We start from the raw sequence: 20,749 nt of genomic DNA, 5'->3' as shown, positions 1-20,749 counted from the left end.
TGCTACCAATTTGAAAATTTGACTGTCACATTCTTCTCTTTGAAAGGAAGGGGGTCGTTTTTTTTCCTTTTAGGTCTTTGGTCTTTGCCTTCATTTGCTGCACAGCTGAAGAGAGAGAGGATTGACATGCATTAAACACATGAAGTTCTGAGTCTTATCCAGAACCGATTCAACAAGGACCTTGCCTCTTCACATGGGGTGTCTGTTCTATCAACAAACCTAAACAAGCGCACTATAGGGGGGCCATATTTAATGCGAAATGTCTCACAGTGATGGTGGTTGCAATGTCTTTTTTTTTTTTTCATTTGCAGGTTAATTGTTATACTGGAGTGAAAATAGCAATCCATCTGAAACTGAAAGATAAATCAATCATTGAAATAGCCACAAGCTGTAGGTCTTACATTAACACACCAGTCTTAATCAAACTGATTATTAATCCACTGATCAGCATGATTTATAAGATTGATCGGTTATTATAGACAATCTTTGACAATAATTATGTTTTGACAATAATACAAATGGAGTTCATGACTCATCTTTCCACATTTTTCTCACAATTTTTTAATTATCTGGCATTGAACATTCTTGCAGTTTGTACACCAATAAAAGCTTTTGTACGTGCATGTGTGTGTGACTTAGCATGTATAGATGGACTGAGGGGGAGCCCTTAAGTTCTGAACATTTTTGCCCAAGACTGAAGAAGTAAATGGTACTTATCTTTTTTTCTCAACTGTTGCCGTCAAACTGATTGTCTCTCTATCTCCTTGTCAGGATGATGAGTGCTATGAGCAGAATGCAGACGTTCGATCTCAGCTTCGCTTCTTCGAACAGCTAGAGAGAATGGAGAAGCAGAGGAAGGACGAGCAGGAGAGAGAGATCCTATTGAAAGCCGCTAAAGTAAGTTATTGCCTCCTCAACTTATGTGCGTGTTTGTGTGAAACACAGAGTTGTGATGTGGCCATGCAACAGTGTGTTTTTTTTGTGTACTGCTGTGTGTATGTACGTGCGTGTTACTCTTGCGCGGACCCTGACAGATGAATTAGAGTGTGACACCAGAGGATGAAGTGACCTCCCTGTGTCCTCCTAGGCTCCTGGCCCCAGGGCTCCTCTGTCCTGGCTCTTCCTTCTTGGACAAAGCGAGTAGGGGGGACCTCGTGCACTACGCAACCGTCATACACCATAGAGCTGACACACACAAACACTCAAACACCCTTGCACCGTGTACAACGTGCAAAACATCTCTCTATCACAAGCCTTGACAGCTCAGGTGAAACAGAGCATCAGTCCTGAAAAAGAGTAAAGCCTGTCAGAGAGTCCATCTTTGGAGCGTTCTTTTCATTCGTCTTTATGCTGTTCTCAACATCTGGTGCCAAGTACCAGAGACATTACATTTTGCACAAAGAGCATCACAATTACCACAACATGTAAGAGATATTTCTTTGAACTCGACTGCCTCAGTAAACTGGTTGTTTGATTAAGTGGTTTAAATTGATAACTTTTTACATGCTGCTTGGTTCAGAGATGGTCCAAGTAAATAACAATAATCATTTAAAACCAAAGACTTAGGACTTAACAATGAATGACAATTTCATCAGTGTTGTATTATGAGCATTTTTTAACAGACACATTTAAAAAATCTGTATTTGTCACAGCGAATAAGAACAATAGTTGTGTATGAACAAGCAATGCTTTCCACTCAGCGTGTGTACATTTTCATCATTGAATGATGTCTTTACATTATTTGACTCAGTTAGATGAAGCATGAGCTACCTGACACCTACCTTCGGAAAAACTGATGCACACTTAATGCTGTTAAAAACTTTTTGGATTTATTTGGGGTTTGGGAGTGACATATTGCAAAAACAGGTAATGTGTGAAACAGGAAGAACAGCAGAGAGAGATAATAACTTTGAAATGTAGCTCAGATTAATTATTTGATACATTTTTAAAAAAAACTTTTTTATTTGCCAATTAGTGTATATACAGTTCATGTAGTCGATACAGACATACTAACAAGTACAAACATTAGAAAACATGGAAGGACATATTTATACACATGTGAAGAGAGAGAAGACAGATGAGAGGGGTAAAAAAAGAACCACCCCTAAAAAACAGATAAATAACATTAGCCATCAATAAGAGTAGTAATATGGCAATATAGTATAATAATAAAAAAAAAGTGAATAATAATAACTCAATTTAAAAGAAGAAGAGGAAAAATAGAGATTGAGCGAGGGAGAAGCAAAAAAAAGAGTAAGTACATAGGGTGGAGTCTGTTTGGGTGCATCTCAGGAAATTCTTACAGAATGAGTTTGGTGTTATATAGTTTGTTTTTTTATCTGGACTTGATTTGATTTGTGGCATTAGCTCTCATTAGCTTTGATGCATTTTTAAACACTTCATTAGTTTTGCAATATTAAACACAGTAAATATTGAACACACGCGCAGGCTTCCTGCACTTAAAATTGCAGCCACTTATTACATTGTTTAGAAAGGTGAAAAACTGACACTAAATACAAGAGACAATTTGAAAAGCTGCCAATAAATTCATCGATTGCACAAGTTTGTCCAACCTGAGAAAAGCTCTGTTTGTCTTTGTGGCTAAATATCATAAACTTTATTTAAAGCACTTTTCTTAACCAAGTTAAAAAGTGCCTCAAAAAAATAAAATGAAACCAGACAGAGCAGATAAAAAGAGAAAAGCCCCAAAGGGCATGAGCACAGAGCAAATAAAGCAAACAAAGAGGGTACAATTAAATAAATAACAAACAGTATACATAAAAACATATGACGGACAGTTCCCAGAGAAAGATTTCAAAGAGGCTACAGATTTGGTGTGATAGTTGTAAGCAGGGAGTTAGTGTTGGGGTGTGGAGGCTCAAGCCTTAACAATTCCTCACCAAAGATGACCTCATGCAGATCATGACAGAGATGTATTTAGGATCAAGTCAGTTTTAAGTCTTTAAAGTTTGTGACATTTGTGAAAATGGATTAAAATTTGAGGGTCAGTTTGAAACATAACAGGGAGCCAGTGCAGTGGGTTTTCTGTAATGAGCCTTGATACATTAGAAGAGTTCATTGCAATTATCAAGCCAAAAACAAACAGACACATTTGGGACCAACCTGATGTGCTAGAAAGATGTTCATCAAACTCTAGATTCCTAGCAGCCTGTTTATTATATACCTGGGATAAGAGGAAGCAATCACCAGCACAAATATGTATAACCCATGATGACTCGGCAGCGTGTTTATAGACATCCTTATCTTGACATAAGGAGCTGAATCATATGATGAAGACGCAGCATGTAGATTGAAATGGGAGGGGTTAAGAACAAAGCCTTTTGGGACTCCACAACTCAACTCTGTCCTAAGCCTTGAGGAGATGTGAAAGGATAGTGTGATCAATTTTATCAAAGGTAGCAGTGTTCATTAGCATGAACTATTCATGAATTAAAAGATCTTCAGACTATCTTGACTGCTTTACAAGTATTTTCAAACATAACTACAGGCAGTGTTTTTTCACTGAGCCTTGATTATTGATAAAGGTTCATTCATCAATCTGTGCATAACGGTCATCATTTTTTTCAGTTTCCAGCTGCTGCTGCCTTCATTAAAGTTAGAGAGTAATTTAAACTATCTTGAATAGAGCTGGCTTTACATCCAATAATAATCAGTAAACCTTAGAACTAGTTGAGGTCTCACAAGCACACGTTTGCAGCTGTCCGTTGTTATTTATGCTGTTAGTTGTCAGTATAAGCGACTGATATCCTTTACAACAGAGGCTGTAGTCGGTATGTCTTCAAACATTTTTATATAAGATAAGATAAGATAAGATACGATAAGATAAGATAAGATAAGATAATCGTTTATTCATCCCACAACAGGGAAATTTAAGTGTTACAGCAGCAAAGTAGACAGTACAAAACAGTATAAAGTAAACAATAGCATATAAAATAGCAATTATTAAAAAGTTATTAGCAATTCAAAATAAAGAAGTAAAAATAAGCATATCTTATATACACAACCAAATAAGTAAATTTACAAATATTTACAAAACCAGTGTCCGGTGAAAAATGTGCAGACTTGTAGCATAGGTAAAAAACAATGTACAGAACAGAAGTGAGAAGATGAGTAGAAAAAACGTATTGCACATGTAAGAAGAATATAGATATAAAATATAGATATAAAATATAAATGTCCTTTTGTTCTAAGATTTTTGTTTTGTGACGTTAAAAACTTTCATCCAGTAGATAGATTGATAACTGTTGTTTAAAGGCCATGACAAAGGAATACTTGAAAAACAGGAATACCTGCAATTAATTGGCAAGAAAGTCTTCAACCAACCTTTGTGCGACAGGGTTACCTGCGTTGTCACCTGTCCACTGTTCTGCTCTCAGACCTTTGCGGTGAGAGACATTTGTTTATCAGTAAAAAAAAAGAGAGTTTTAAATTTATAGAGATCACTGCTCACCCCCCCAAAAAAGAGAATCTTTTTGCAAATGAAAATGCCTCGCGGTGCAACATTAGCAGAAAGCTAGGTTAATTTAATTAATTTTGAATGGAGCCAATGTCCCTCAGTAAAGATTCTCATTGCAGCACACCTCACCGTCTTAATTGCATTATTACGCTCTGGTCCTGCCATGCAGGATATTAGAAATCCTCTTGCTGATGAACACTGGCTACCAAACCTCCTGACCTGTCTGTTTTTTTTTCTTTTAGAAGAGACAGCATTGCTCCTGGTCGTGAAAAAAGACATTACCTCAGCGAGAAAGCGATACTGTAAAGTGTGTTGTTAAAAAAATGTATAGGGACACTTTTATATCCTCTGTCAGTGCACGTAGTTCTACACGGTTTAACAGTGTTATCTTGTTTTTACTACTCTGAACACTTCTCCTCATTAACAGGATTAGTAAGGAACTTTTTGCAAATTTAGCTGAGTTCTTGTTGGAAGGGCTCACCTCAGGGTGACGTGGATTTCATTAGTATTGTGGAGGATAGTTGGACTTCACCTCAGAGCCATGTCTGTGGCTTTTTACTCTTGTTGCCATGGCGTTTCAGTTCAAGAAAAGTTTGGAAAGCAAATCTTTGCCTCATGCTAGTATGATATATTTCACCACCACACTGTCGGAGAACATACTTTTTATTCAGTGACAAGAACGTTCCTCATGTTTAACCATGCTTGTTATGTCTTTTTCTATATTGATGATCGAACATAAGCATGTCGTTGAAGTAAATGTCTGATTTAAAATGAAACAAGAAAAATTGATTCTAAATAAACCCTCTGGAAGACTCTTCACTAAAAAGAGTTACAGATTATTTCACATTAGATCTGGCATCGGCCCATTTTTGTCTCTCTACTTTTATGCTGTCAAAGATCTGACTTTGTGTTTTTCACGGTCCCATAGATAGCTGTCCAAATCCTAAATGTCATGTTTTGGCATTTGTCCTCTTTGATTTGCATTTTCCATTTTATAAAAACATTTTACTATTAAACTGGGAGAAACCCGGAGGATTTATACAGCCAGGACATACTGAAGCAGCTTATCTCAACAGGAGTTGAGTCAAGTTAATCCTGAAATTGATTTTTTATTCTATTTTAAAGTGTTTTCACTTTCAGCAATGTATAAATCAAAACAGAAAGAAAGGTAAAATAACATATTAGGGATTTTGGAGAGGGGTTTTGGTAGTAAAGTTTTACGCTCTGGACTTAGGATTTAGCATCAAGTTGGCATCACTCCCTCTACATGCAACCCTCAGCTAAATAACACAAGAGAAGCCCTCAGGAGCTCCAGGATTTGAAACAAGCTGAGGCAAAAAAAATAGAACACACTGTCAGACAATATCTCATGGATTGCTCATACATGTGAAACACAATCCAGAGTATGGATTTTTATTTTAGTAATTGAAGTATTTACACTTCACTTTGCCAAAATCTAACAAGAAGGCTGGTCAGCGACTGCTTCCAGGTCCTCTTTTACTCTTTCCCCTCCGTTCTCCCTGTAAGTGAGAAAACCAGGGCAGCTGACAGAGGAGATGTAAAGCATGCCAGTGGCACCGCTGCCCTTTGTAAACAGTCCATCTGTACCAACCCTCCCTCTCTTCTGCCGCCACCCGCCTCCCTCACTGCCTGCCTGCTTCTCTCCTGCTCGAGCGCCCGCTAATTTGACCTCTTGAACAAGAAAACACCCACTAAAATAATCCCCTGCATCCCCATCTCTTCTCTCCTCCTCCTCTCACAACAAGCCCTCCCCTCCTCATCTACTCTGTCCATTTAAGACATGACTCAAGTCTGGAGGGATGCACTGGCCGACTGGAGGGCAAACACATTAGTCTTAGTTGAGATACCGACCAGTACGTGAACCGCCTGATATATTTAAAGCCAATTAGTGGGAAGGCTAGAAGGAGCAGATCTTCAACCATGAGGCAGAGGAGATGAGGAAAGGAAGGGAGGTAGAGGACTGAGGCTCCCTCTCACTCTGACTGGGATCGAAAAGACAAATGAAGCATACAAGCAAAACAGTTGTTCATATTCTATGTCGCATAAGGCAAATTGTATTGTCATTTCTTGAATAAGACCTAAACTTCTATTTTCAAGTTCTGCATTGTAATGCAGAATCTGCAGAATCTGTAGGAGCATGACAGGATTTTGGGATTAAGATTTTTTGGTATTGGTATTTGGCTGTACATAGGAAAACAGTCAGTGTAGATAATCTGTAATGCAAGTCTTGGACATACCAGAAGTCACATAACAACTATTTAGCAGTAATAATGTACGATAACAACGATCCTCAGTCAGACACCGACATGTAAGAGGATCTTATTGACACAAACTCAAATCTCACTCCTGGAGTTGCTTGTTGGTTTGTAAATTAAGACAACTCATGGAACCTGTGGCCCGCCAGTCTTTTGTCGTCAACCATTAAAGCTAGGGTTGGTAGTCACGGAAAACTAGCATGAATTTGAGTGTAGCATGTCCTCAGAACTCCGTCTAACCCCTCCCCCCCTCTCCTCAGCGCTCCTCCAAAACGACGCCCCTGCTCACATGCACGAGCGCCGCTGATTCACGACCATATGATGGTGACTAATTCAAAACTGGTCCTTGTGAAAGTTAAAAACACAAACAAACATGGCTATTGTTAGTACTCACAACTCACAGTGACCAGGAGAGAGGAGAGACAGGCAGGATAAGTTTTTCATTCATTCAAACATTGATTGTTGCTTTGTTGGTTGACGTGGTCACGGCCGACAGTGACCGGTTATTAAGCTCAACGTGTTCACGAATCGGCCCGTCATCCCTACAGCGCCCTGACGGGTGCTACAATATACATTTCTGTAGGACTTACTAAATGTCATTAATTCTTTTGCTTGTCAGAGTCCCTGTAGTGAGCGCAAAGCACCTCATCGGGTCAGAGGGGACAAACCCGAGGTCGAGCGAGAGGGGCAGTAAATAAAGTCAGGGGAAGCAGAGGCAGGGGACAGGGAGTGCACGCCGGAGAAATGTACGCACAGGAGGCGGGCAGAACAACAGGACGGGATTTGGTTGGTTTCATAAATTGGATCCTGATGGCAGGGATTGGTTGGTGTTTTCCCAGGTTTACTCTGGCTTTTTTTCCGCTCTTTTTTAAGAACACATTATGTATTGATTGCCATCGGGACATAAAGATCATTTTAACCAGTATAACAAAAAGTGTATCTAAATCTGACCAACCCCAGCTTTAATGACATCGGAAGCTCTGAAAGTTTTCCAACACCCCCAGATGCTTCATCATCATCAGTTGAGAGCAGATGGGTTCTCAGTTCAGAATGACGTACTTCACAAAAACACGTCTGTGAAAAATACTCAAACATTTTCTGCTCATAGGACTGATGATTGTTTGCCAAAAGACATGTGGGATATTAATAAAAAATCTTGAAGGGCCTTTTTATGGCCCTGACCTCATTAGGATTAATCCAGTAAAAAGTCTACATACTGTTTCCATATGAAATAACAGCACTCAGTATGTGTACAGCTCCATATTATGCCTGTATTGCCTGCAGTGGTCAGCCGTGTGCTGTGCATTTGGCTGTGTGGTGAAGGATTCCCAGGGACAAGCACATTCACCCAGATCTTTGCTGCTGATTAAAATAGCAGTGCTACGCAGGGACACACACACACACACACACACCAAACACACACACGCACGCACGCACGCACGCACACGCACAAGCACACGCACACGCACACGCACACACAATGGATAGCCACACTGGATCACAGTGACACACACTCACAATCACTGTCACTGATACTAACCATATCCCTTGCCCTGTGTGTGACTGTGTGTGTGCTGGCTCGTGCAGAATTTTTAATAACCTCTTTTGATTAGAATCCCCCTCCAGCGGCTTATTTAGGGCTGGATTTGGAGCGGGTTTAAAGGCCACCGCCCCCCGGGGGGCGCTCCATTGCACTTCTCTGAATTCAAATACGATGTCCTTGACACCTCTGTATCCTGTTCCAATTTTGCACTATTTTTGCTGCTGCAGCAACAGATGAGTTGGGACGGGGAGGGGGGCAATGGGGGCTCCTTAAACCAGCTGTTAACCTGTGTTTTTCCCCCCCTTTACTCCACAGAGTCGCTCCAGGCAAGAAGACCCAGAGCAAGCTCGACTGAAACAGAAAGCTAAGGAGGTAAGCTGCTGCGGAGATCATTACCCTTGACATTTTCCCGTCTCCAGCGTATTAATTTTTCATGCCCCACTACATATGTAATGCCATTTAAAGTCGGACTTAAAAAAGTTTGAGGAATTATTGGGCGCCAATTGGTGCCCAAGTGTGAGTTATGATTTTTTGAAGCACCAAAGACACCCTCTTTCTTCTCCGACCCTCCTCTTTTTCTTCAACCCATTTGGATTTACATTTTATGAGCTCCTTTTTATTAGATTGGCTATTAAAAGAGACAAAAACATTAAATTATTCCCAAAAGTAATGGCATTTATATTTTCTGCTTTTAATTTTAAATTGAAATCCCATTTGTTAATGTTTTTTGTTGCAAAATACAAAAACATGGTATCTTTCACTGGCCTAACAAGAGAGGTGATCACTACTTTCTGCATTCCTCTTTTCAAAAATTGTGGAATTGAAACTATAGTTCAGTGAGTGCATGAAGGTTTTGGATGCAGCAATTCATGCTCCACATTAACTTTAACGGCTACAAAGGAGCTATTTCCTTCTTCAAATGATTAGCAAGTGCTTAACACATAGTGTTACAAACAGGGAAATGTTTTACTGATGTAGTATTCTCTTCAGTTGGCAGCATCTCCCTCTCATTTTAAGTGCAGGTCTTGTATATGGAAAAATTCCCAGTGGACCACGGAAAGTAGACCACTCTTCTTTTAGCGGTTGGTTAATGTTGTTTACGCAAACAAAATTGTTCTGTCACAGAGGAAGTTTGCATTTGTGTTTCTGTTTTGTTTACTCCAGAATAACTTACTGGGTGCGTTCTGTCTTTGGCTCGCTAACAAGGATCAAGAGGACTGTGTGGAGCTTTCATAGAGTAGTCTGAGTAGGCAGGAGGATGAAACGAGCTCCATTCACCTGTTGTTGTTGTTTTGTTGTTGAAGTAGAACTTAAGGAGCAGATGGGGTTTATTCTAAGAGTCTTACTCTTTTAAAAAATCTCTCTTTTCATGCGGGTAAAGTTTACTGAGCATGTTTGCAATTCTCTCGCTCACGCTCTAATTTTTACTTAAACAGTTTTACAAATTTCCATAAACAGCTTCCTAGTACAACCAACGTCTTTAAATGCTGCTCTCTTAGCCATTTACATGTAGGGATACATGCTCAAGGACAAGTCAGTATTGTTGTTTGGCCAAAGTATTTAATTTTTTTGGATTTTCTCAGCCAGTGTGTGCTGTTGAACTTCTGACCTTCAAGTGACAAGTGGACTTCTCTGTCCTCTGGCTACTGGCAGCGCTCTGTCTTCTCTCTGCTTCTCTCCTGGACATTTTCTTTCTAGCAACACTGAGCCCTGCTGCAGTTTAGAACATTCACACTAGATCTCAGCCTACCCATAAGCCCCACATATGCAAATGAAGCAGCGTAATAGGCAGCGCGATAGGTTTGCCCCAGGGGGCATGTGATCAAAGTGGATCTCCTCCCTGTTAAGTGGCAGTCCGCTCGTCATCTGGATACGGCCAGATTAGTGCCTCGTGAGGAGGCGCCGCATGCACGTATGCACATATTCATTTTCAACTTGAATTTTAAGAAGGTGCTTTGGAAATTGTTACTTTATGTAATGCTTTCTCCTGCTAGATAGAGACTTAGAAGACTCCCAACTGCCCCCCTTCACCTACCCACACACATACACACACACTCTCAGCACCCCTCTTCCACCCTCCCTCATCTCTTTCTTTTTTCGCTAAATGGCCGATGTTTCTCAGCCCCGTGCCTCTCTGGTTTTCATCACCTGAGCTGGCTGTTTGTGTCATTGCAAAGTCTGTCAGCAGCTCACACATCTGTGCAAATTTCATCAGGATAATGAGCCCAACATCCTTTTCCAGGCGACGAGCAGAGGAGCCAGCCTCTTTTAAAACTCTTCCCCCTGATAACACACACAGGAAACAACCACAACCACCTAACCATAATCATTTTTGGAGGGATGGAATAGCAGCTTGTTATGTACTTGAACCAAGTGTTGGCATATAAATTGAGCTGGCAGACAATTTGCTTTAAAAAAGGCAGGTGCAGTGTATTGCAGAGCTGAGTCTAATGACCAAGTTTAAACTTACGAACAGCACATAAACAGTATCAGTAGTCAAGTTCGGCTTGATTCTCAAGTCAATTTGATTTCATAATACCCTGCTCCTGATGACAAATACTGAGTTACAGATTCAATATATTTATATTCTTGTACCTCTTGTATTTTAAAATGTGTAGTTTATGCACATCTGAGGGTAAGAAGGGCTAAGATTTAGAGAGCAAAGATGCACATCTATATTTACATTCTCTGTGTTCACTATTGTTAACATGCAAAAAAACAAAGAAGAGCTCTGACTCTTCAGTTGTCATTTATTATTTTCCATTAAAAACTGAGCACTCCTGTGCATGAAACAATTTATTATATTTTGCTTTCATGTTCAGGGCTTCTTCAAGCCTTTGAGTTGTCAAACAAAACCTGATTACTTGATTAATGCCAGGAGTTCATACGTCTGTGGTAAAACTTGGTAAAACAGACTGAATGTGTGTAGAGTGGTGATGTCACGATCCCAACCTCAGCTATTGGATCTGAGCCGATCTGGACATTTTTTAATTGATAAGAGGTCAACATTTGAGCCGATCATCTCACTCTGATCATGTACGTCAGCTGTCACTGCACACCCTTTTTAGCTGAATGCAACACGAGTTACTCAGTGTAGCTGAGCATTCAGGGTTTGCCTATCTATACATACCTAATAAGAAAAGAATACATTGGACATCAATGTGTCTAGCCCAAGTGGCAACCCCCGGTCTCAAACTACGAAACCCATGCTTTAGGCTGGCTGCAGAAACACCGGACACCGGAAACTGTACTGGGGGTGAATTTTTGTACATCGCGACGGTTCAGAAGATATTAAGATTACGAGTTTCTGCCCAAATAAGGACATGACTGACTTGACTCCCGGACAGGAACACATAGCTGTTGGCTAGGAGGCTCAAACTCCGCCTCTCTACGTCACACTTTGCCTGGTTGAGTTCTGCATTTCCAATATGGCTGCCACCGTTGATTGGCTTCAAAACAGCGCTCAGGAACAGATGGGTGACATCACGGATACTACGTCCATATTTTATACAGTCTATGGACTAGCCACAGCTTAAACTTCATCACATGAACACACAGGTGCACTGCCAGCCAGATTATAGCAACAACAACAGCTGTATGGGCACGGACTTGACCTAATGGTTAAGTTGCACGCCCATATAGCGGGCGGCCCGGGTTCGATTCCAGCCTGCGGCCCCTGTCCCACATGTCATTCCCCCACTCTCTCCCGGTTTCCTACACTATCCACTGTCCTCTCCTCTATCAATAAAGGTGTAAAAGCCCAAAAAATATGACTTTAACAACAGCTTTATGATAGCCTACGGTAACCCTAGGGATGGTAACATGGTTCAAAAAGGCAAAAACAGAAACCAATCACAGGACAGTCTGTTTGTCAATTCAAATACTCCATCAGCTGGTGAAATCCTTGTTCTTCTGCCTAATAAAAAAGGTGGGTCATCAAGCGCTTTAAACTCGCAGAAGTTAACCCTTACACACCAACATTCATACACTCATTGTTCTGCATTCAGTGATTCAACATAATTACATCAGAATTTCAGAAAAGGAAAAAGCAAAAATCCAATTTCATTCAGCTCATCATCACTTTAATACTTTCACACAGAGACTAAAATCTGGGCCTTTAGGGGCAACTTACAGATCATTGTCTTGCTCAAGGACTCTTCAACTTAATGGACTGCAGGTACCAGAGATCCAACCACTGATCTGCAGCTATTACATGATCTGTTTTACCTCTGAGCCACGACTCACCCAGCTGTGCCCTCACAATCTAACATGTGTTGTTTGGTGGATCTTTGCTTTAATAGTCTCAAGTCCTAGGTTTATCCTAATTGGTTTGTCATCTCTTGTTCTTTTTCCTTTTGTGCAACCATCACACTGAGATGTTCAGGTTTGAAAATCAGACAATATCAGATGATCAGAGGCAGATTTCCAAACCATTCATTCAGCTCATTTAAAACTTTCTATTGTGGACAGCCAATGAGCTTTAAGTTGGCTCCATGCAGATGCTGAAGTGTTACCTGAACACAACATACAGTGCTCACAAGTTTATTAAAAAGTTTATCTGTATTTATTTACAGCAAACTCTAAACCCCATCACCTGCAGAGTATGCTGTTCAGGTATACACTGTCAGAGATTTTTTGTTCGACAGAGAGGCAGAGTGGTCTAGCGCCTCTGTTTCCTCCATTCTCTACCATTTGGCCGAAAGGTCAGATGGGCTATTTCAAAAATGCCCCCAGTGAAAATCAATGGGCAAATCGTGGAGCTCAGTTCCTGTTTGTTATTGTTGTTGGTGGTGGGTCTGTGTGTTCTGTCTGTTTCATCATGGAGGCCGGGTGATGCCTAGTCATTTAGAGTGAGAGAAGAAGAGAGGGAGAGAGAGAGAGAAAGAGAGAGAGAGAGTGAGACAGGGAGAGAGGGAGAGAGTGCAGAAGACAGAGGGGCAAAGACAAAGAGAAAAGGAGACTTGTGAGGGGGGAGAAGAAGAGGGGAGGCAGAGAGAGAGAGATAGAGAGGGAGTTAAGGCCAGTAGAGATACATCACGATGTCAGACACACAGACACACTGCAGCCACAGATTCATCATCCCAGCCGCGTCTGCAGGCACAACTGGACACAGGAAACGAGTGAACTGGAGAAAGGGAGCAAGGACAGAAGAAGGGAGACAAGGGAAGAAGGGGAAGACAAATGTAGTAACACAGCTGGACAAAATCTGGCCAAAAGCTCAGCTGCGAAAGAAAACCATGTCAGGCAAAAACACAGACACCTCCACTCTATAGCTAATTGATAAGTTTGTAGAATGCAAGAAAACTGCTACTTTTCTCACATGCCCTTACATCTCCACCTCCAGCTAAAAGTTTACTAAACAGGACCTGCTAGACTTCTCTTGTTCAATAGGAATCTCAGAGGTTTCTGTCAGAATAATTTCCCTGAAATATTTTCTTCTTCAGGCATTGAAGGATAATTTTCTTGCCATTGTGATGCACCATCATTGCTTGAAATGTCTTGAACCTCTACTTAATTAATTCTGCTCAAGCTCAACTTTGAACCTTGCATGGCTCCAATTAAAAGCCTCACTTGTACATCCTTCCTAGTCGTACGAACATATATGTTAAAATGGAGTGGAGGAATTAGACTAATATTCAGGTGACATTTGCACCACCTCTGTCAAATTTAGCATTTTTTTTGCCTCGTCGCTAACTTCATAATGCCTTATTTGCATCAAGGTTTTGCATGTTGTAGAAATTACAGCCCTTAGCTCAGCTTCGTGTGCACAAGGCCTTAATGCACACATGCACGTTTCTTGATTGGCCTGGCATCCTCCACAAGTGGCCAGGTCAAGGAGAGGCTGGAATCCGCCCACACCGAGAGCTTCTCAGCCGGCGCCTCGCACTTCTCCAGAGAGGAGAGACTCCTCTGTGTCAGAGGACAACGGAGCAGCCCCTTAGTTTTTTATTAGGCCAGTTATATCTGTGAGTTCAGAGGCTCTCATCCTCTGCCCCTCCGCAAAACTGCTATGCTCAAAGAGGCGCTCTCCCCCATTAGGCAGGCCTGAGGGCAAAAGCCTGCTACCCTCCTCCACGTTCTCTGCCTCTCTGTGCTGACTTTCAAAGAGAATTCCTGCTGTTCTGTGCGTCCCAGTTCATAGTTGTTATATTCTTGTCTTCTAGCCTTGCAGATAGACAGTACCTTCATATGAATAGAGCAGCAGCATTGAGGGTCAGCCTGCTAGTTGTGCAGACAAGAAAAGTATTGTGTTCTTCTCAGGCCGACAAATTGTGTTTTATTTTTTTTTAAGTTTTCTGATTTTGACAAATGAGGTTATCCATAAGTTTAGGTGTCATTTCATTACATGTAATGTCAACAAGATTGTTATGCTTTTGAAGATCGAGCAAGGGCTTGATGCAGACAATCTAATTATCATATAAAAAAGATCTGTTTTGTTGGTCTTAAAGAAGTCCAGGCTACTAAATAGTACACTAACCCTATTTTTATTTGTTGCTTTGTTGTCGGTACTCTCAACTTCAGTTTTTTTTTCTTCACCTCAAGACATATTACAAGAAAAAAAGAAGCAGGCTTTAAAAGTACCTTTGGTGTTCCTGTGTGTTTTCGAATATTACAAAGTGCTGTAATGAGAAGGAAAACAACAAAAAAAGGAGATTTTTTTTTTTTGCCTCAGAGGAAGATAGCGACTCGTCTCCTCGCTGTACAAGCCTGTAGGTTCACTTTTCTCTTTGTGCGCCAGAGCACTCCTTGGGACTCGAGCGACAGGGGAATTGGGCATGCTGAGCTACGCTGGTGGCGAGGTGCCAGCCTCCTGTGCCTGGGATATAAGTGAGAGGGAGGCAGGAGGCAGGACACGTTTCAATTAGGCAACAAACACCTCACACAGCAAGATAGGAGAGGAGAAAAACACCCTCACCTTCACCAGCCAGCTTCTCCCTTCTGACCTCACACAAAAACACACTTCCCTGAACCACTCTGCTCCACCTTTTCTCTTCTTCTACGTTAAAATCCGAGGTGTCATTTTTGTGGAATTCATAAGGGAAGGACAGTACCGGGGGTCTTTGTGAGGTGATGCTAAGTGTGCCAGCTCGGCCTGCATGTTTCCATTAGATTGTCATGTTGGCTAATTAGAGAGCGGCAGCATGATTCACCTTGTTAATTAGGAGGACTTGCACACCATGTGCCCGGGGGCGGTGTGGGGAAGAGGAGCCCAGCCTCAGAGCCTGCTAGTCGCCTGCTGCCTATGAAGATTCCCCTTCTCATCTACCTTCCTTTCACTCCTTTTTTTTGATTTGGAAATGAATAAATCATTGAGATCGTCCTCTCTCGGAGTGTGAATATCTGAGTTCTCATCTTTTCCTGGATGCAAATTAGGCGTGATCAATAGAAGGTGACGAGCAGCGAATCTAAATGTTAAAAAAAAGAAAGTCAGGGATAGAGAAGACTGCTAGACGAAGCACGCCAGCATAGAATGAGACAAAACGAGAGAACGTTTAAAGTAGGAAATTTTCCCTTAGATAAGCAGTATTTTTAATGATCACCACTCTCCTCCCGACGCTCAACTGAAACACCATCAGAATCTGCTTAACACTGATTTCTGACTCCTTCATTAGAAACACTATTCCTGGGCAAAATGTGTAGTGCAAATGTTATTATTTATAAAAAAGAATACTTACTCCTATGTAAAATCCTCTCGTCTGTAAGACACATTCAGTTTATCCACATATTTCTCACAGTTTCCCTCAGTATGGTTTAATTCCTGCAAATAAGTTGCAGATGAGAGGAAACCGTAGGGTCATGATAGTGACACTCACATAATGACCTTAGCTCCAGGGACAGCTCAGGGCTTTGAATAATTGGTCCTTGGCCCTAGAAACACTTCTGACATACTCAGCTTCAGAGAAAATGAAGCACTCCGAGCCACGGCTATTAACTCATGCATGTATTTTGAATGAATCTCCATAGGTAAGATAATATAATCACAAACAGATTCACTTGAATATTTAAGGCATGAGATTTATGTGAGCTGAGTAAGAGGATGAAACAGAATTTTAAAGCTCTATTTTTGGAAACATTTTAAATCTCGACTAATTTCTTATCTGTTATTCAAGAAGACTGGTATCAATACAAGCACAAGTTATTTTTCTGATGAATACAGTCAAGGTTATTTCAATAGGTGTCAATACATTCCCTTTAAACATGGCTTAAAAACAGCATGCAGCATGGTTAATCTTTGCATTTACCTCTTCTGCATGTTGTTTATATTCAACATTAGATACAGAAAGTACAACTTTAGATCTGTGAGACTAACTAGATATGGCAGCTCACAGTACGGTCCCGTACCAACACAAGATGTATATTTTCAAGTCTTCCTTCAGTGTTTTCTCCTGAGAACAGCTGCCAAATATAATTATTAAGCTCTGTTGATAAAGTCCTACGTTTTTTTATCCAGTTTTACCAGAAAGACCTGCCTCCATTAGCAGTTCGAGGCTGAACTCGTCTCTTTGTAGTGTCTGAGTGCAGATGGAGAAGTGAAACCTGATTGGTTACCACAAATGGCCCTTCTCCCTGCAGCAAACTATCTGCCAGGCACTTCACATGAAGAAAGGCCTCAAGATGCAGCTCGCAGATGTTCACGTAATGTTGGCCATGTGGGTGTCAGGTGAATGAGATCCATGGATTAGAGACATACATAAAACACATACGTACAATGTCAACACACTCTTTGGAAATAGGTAGTACATTGGTAACTGGTGCAAAAAGTGGAACTGTTTTGGATACCAGCTTGGCAAAACGGTACATAAATTCTAGTATCAATACTCATTTCTAGGCTTGTCAAATGATTATTTTTTAATCGCAATTAATTGTGGACTATGGGGATTAATCCCAAATTGATCACACCATTTTTTATCTCTTCTAAATGTATCTCAAATGGATGTTTTTCAAGTTTTGGACACTCTTATCAACACAGGAGAGGACTAATGGGCTTGCTTTGAGCTATGTTTTCCTTTAATGTTAAACATTTGCTTTAAAATTATCTTGGCATCAGTAGTTTAAGTTTACTAACCCATTACCACACATTTTTTCGAGTTCTTCTCATTGTAAATAAAGCCAGTTACTCTAAAATAAAGTCCCAAAAAATAGTTTTTGAAGTCATCATAAGTCAATATACCATTATGAGTACAATGGGAATGCCAACATGCTGATGCTACATTGCTACGTAGGGTCTTGTGAGTCAGCTTACATTTTTATAATTTTTTTTTTTTTTTTTTTTTTTTTTTTTCCTTTCTTTTTTTTCCTCTTGTCTGCATATATATTTCTGGTTTGTGTCATGTTTGTCACAAACTGTCAAATATTAATGCAATTTATTCTTGCAGCAAAAGAAAAGAAAGAAAACATTTTTCTTCTGTGCTTGTGACTGTGTGCATGCGACCATCACCATCCCTCTTAGAACTCTGGCCTATCTTTTATTGACAGCTAATATCATGTTCTGTAAAAGAGGGCGTGCACACCTAGGTGGACCAAAAAAATTAATAAAAGATAGTAAAATAAAGATTACATAAGGATATACAAAGGGACAGGAAAAGAGAAGGAGAGAGAGACCTAAGACACTTAGATGGAGAGGGACCATCTCACCATGATGCCAAAAAAAAAAACTCTGTGCGGTGATACTAATGATTAAGCAACCCTTAGTGTCCACAATCATTACTGAAGCTTGGGTCGCAGAGGGTTGCCGCCGTGCTGTGTTCTATTTGTGTAACAAGACCACCACTGGTGCAGATGATACCACTTGGGTCAGATCAGCCGAGCGGTTCAGCCCAGCACCCGGGCCGCAAGAGCAGTCAGACCGAAGGACCTAACGTGCCGCGGGAGACCCAGGCCAGGGGACAAGCCAAGGACCCAGACCGGAAGCAAACAGGTACCGCCGGAGCACCCAGGGCGACCCCCAGGTCACCCAGCAGGAGGAAAGGGGGGCGAGGGGGGAGAGATCCCGCAGCCCCCCCAAGGAACACCTCCACAACACTGCCCCCACAGCCCCCCAAGACAGAGCCAAAGGAGCCACCAGGGCCGAGGGGGCCCAGCACCAGGAGCAGACAGCCAGGCAGCCGGGCAGGACCAGGACCAGAGCCCGCCAACCGGCGCGCCGGAGTGGGGGGAGGGTGGGGGCGGCAGGGCCAATCCCCCCTGCCCCCCCCAGCCGGCCCGACCACTCCCCCCAGCCACGCCATTTTTATAATTTTAAAATGAAAGCTGGTTTCATTGAGATTAGTTCTGCAGGTGTCTGATAAATACAAAAATTGGACCTGACTTTGTCATTACAAAAAAATATCTCAACGTTCACATTGTTTCCATTAAACGCCTTAACCAAATGGTTAAGGGTCAAATTGACCCTTTTTAAAGTCTATAATAGGCATTATATGCCTTCCAAACCAGCCAAATTCAGCATAAAAATCTGGGCGGCATTTGACTGATTTTATCAACATCACTTCATAAAAAAAATATTCAAAATGTAAAATGAAATAAACAAAACACAGTGTCATGTAAAACTATTGTATTTATACACTTTTTGATAATTGAATATGCCCTGGGTCAAATTGACCCAGAAACATTTTTGCTGTTCCAGAGAAACAAACATAACTGGAGGATTAACTCAAAAGAACAAGTTTAAAACTTGGCATTACAGAACAGGACACCAAAGTCAATTGGATTCTTCCCTGTGAGAGTACGACGAGTGTCTCCTTGTATTGTCACCATTTGAATGTTGGCATATTTTGGTCTGGCTCAAAGCAGTGGACAGACACCAGTAGACCAATGGACCAGTGGCTTATGGGTAGCGGTTGAGATGCCAATGTCTAATGGTCCGCTGTCCTGTCCCTGTTGATCTGCTTGACAGAAAACAACAATTTGGGGTTTCTGGTCATAAATGAAGTCACAGTTTTTTTCCCATTTTGAGTTTTGTCTTCGTAAAAATCAAGTCTTATCTTCCCAGGCAGTCTCTCCCACTGCTGACACCGAATAGCATTATTATCGGTGTTAATTTAACACTGTGCTAGTGTTCTACACACTTTATCAGAAGAGTTGTTAAAGTGTCTTGTCAGTAAGAAAGATTTTTGTTTTAATATTTAATACAGAACAGTGCAGTACTTTTATTAGTGGGTTTCACCATGTATGTCAGTAATTTCAAATGTTTTTAGTTTGTAATTGTGAGGCAGTTCTTAATTCTTGTCAGCACAATCCAACAAACAATATGCATCATTTCATACAGAGTAACACAAGGAAGTGCGAAGGTTGGACACATGTTAGGACATTGGTTTTCTCACGTTTGGAATATATGAATGATGCCAAACATCTTATGGAAAAAGAAGCTAGCACTAAAAGTGACATATGTTATTTCTATGAACTGAGACCCCCTTCCTCTGTGTCCTTTTGGACCAGAGGTTTTAGGGGGAGGGTAAGAGACAGATCTCATGGTCTGTCTTTTATTCTGTGGTCTTTGCAGAGCAGAGAGCCCTTTAGCTTCCTTCACAGCCCCGTAGCTGCTTGTGACGTCAAGCAGAGCGTGTTCTGCTCTACCAAGGACATCTGTCTGTAAGCGTCTGGGGGGCCGCGAGCAGCCCCTCAGGCCAGAGAGAGGGAAAGAGGGAGGGGGGAGTTGGGGGGGGGGGGGGGGGGGGGGGGGGGGGTGAAGAGAAAAGCCTTTGTTAAAAACAGCAGAGAACGGCAGGTTCATCATGGCTCCTGCAGCTCATCCTCCTCTTCACTCCAGGCGTGTCAGACCGCTCTGAGGTTCTTGCTGTATTTTGGACATTTTTGCATCATGAGGGAACATGCTGCAGTTTCGTCTGTGTTCAGAAAAAACAGTTATTTGTTATTAAGGTCTTTAAAGACACTTTTACCACTCTATTATGGCGTAGGGCTCGGAGCTCAGTGAAATTTGGAAAATCTCCAACAGAAAATCAATACAGAGAGAGACAAATTGAAATTAATATTTTAGATTCACACATTTAAACCAATGCTTCTGTTATCATTTTTACATTGTGTACATTTTAGTAATGCAAATCACTATCAAGTCAAAACATGCGTGGACCACTGATTGACTCTGAACTTTCAAAATAAAGGCAATACAATGTCTAACTTGCTTTTACTTGATTAAAGAATCTGTTCTCTCCCAAAGGACTCGCGTCAATATTCATGGAAATATAAGGTGAATTAGTAAAAAAAACTATTTTACTTTACAACTTTGACATAACTTAAGTTAATGCTCTGGCCAAAATGGTCTGATTGAAAATAAAAATCCTGCTGATGTTGTGAATGGTTATTTGGCTTCTTTTACCTTTTTTTTTGCAGCAGCAGCTGAACTGATTCAGCTCCTGTTTGTTGAACTCGCAAACCAGATGCTACTCTGCTGATAAATATTAACATGTACTCCACCAAGCTAGAGGTCCTAGTGTT

The 20,749-nt window shown here is 41.1% G+C and overlaps 1 protein-coding gene across 1 annotated transcript in view; it reads left to right on the top strand.

Annotated features, from left to right (window-relative positions):
• LOC117810596 (transcription initiation factor TFIID subunit 4) overlaps positions 1-20,749 on the top strand; it is a 110,568-nt gene that overhangs the window by 51,342 nt on the left and 38,477 nt on the right. The window contains 2 exon segments of the mRNA XM_034680509.1: positions 772-897; positions 8,612-8,668. Of these exon segments, the coding sequence (XP_034536400.1) occupies positions 772-897; positions 8,612-8,668 (183 nt within the window).

Source organism: Notolabrus celidotus, chromosome 3, assembly GCF_009762535.1.
Source record: "Notolabrus celidotus isolate fNotCel1 chromosome 3, fNotCel1.pri, whole genome shotgun sequence".
Taxonomy (NCBI): domain Eukaryota; kingdom Metazoa; phylum Chordata; class Actinopteri; order Labriformes; family Labridae; genus Notolabrus; species Notolabrus celidotus.
The sequence above is the reverse complement of the archived record's forward strand: the minus strand, read 5'-3'. Positions and strand labels throughout refer to the sequence as shown.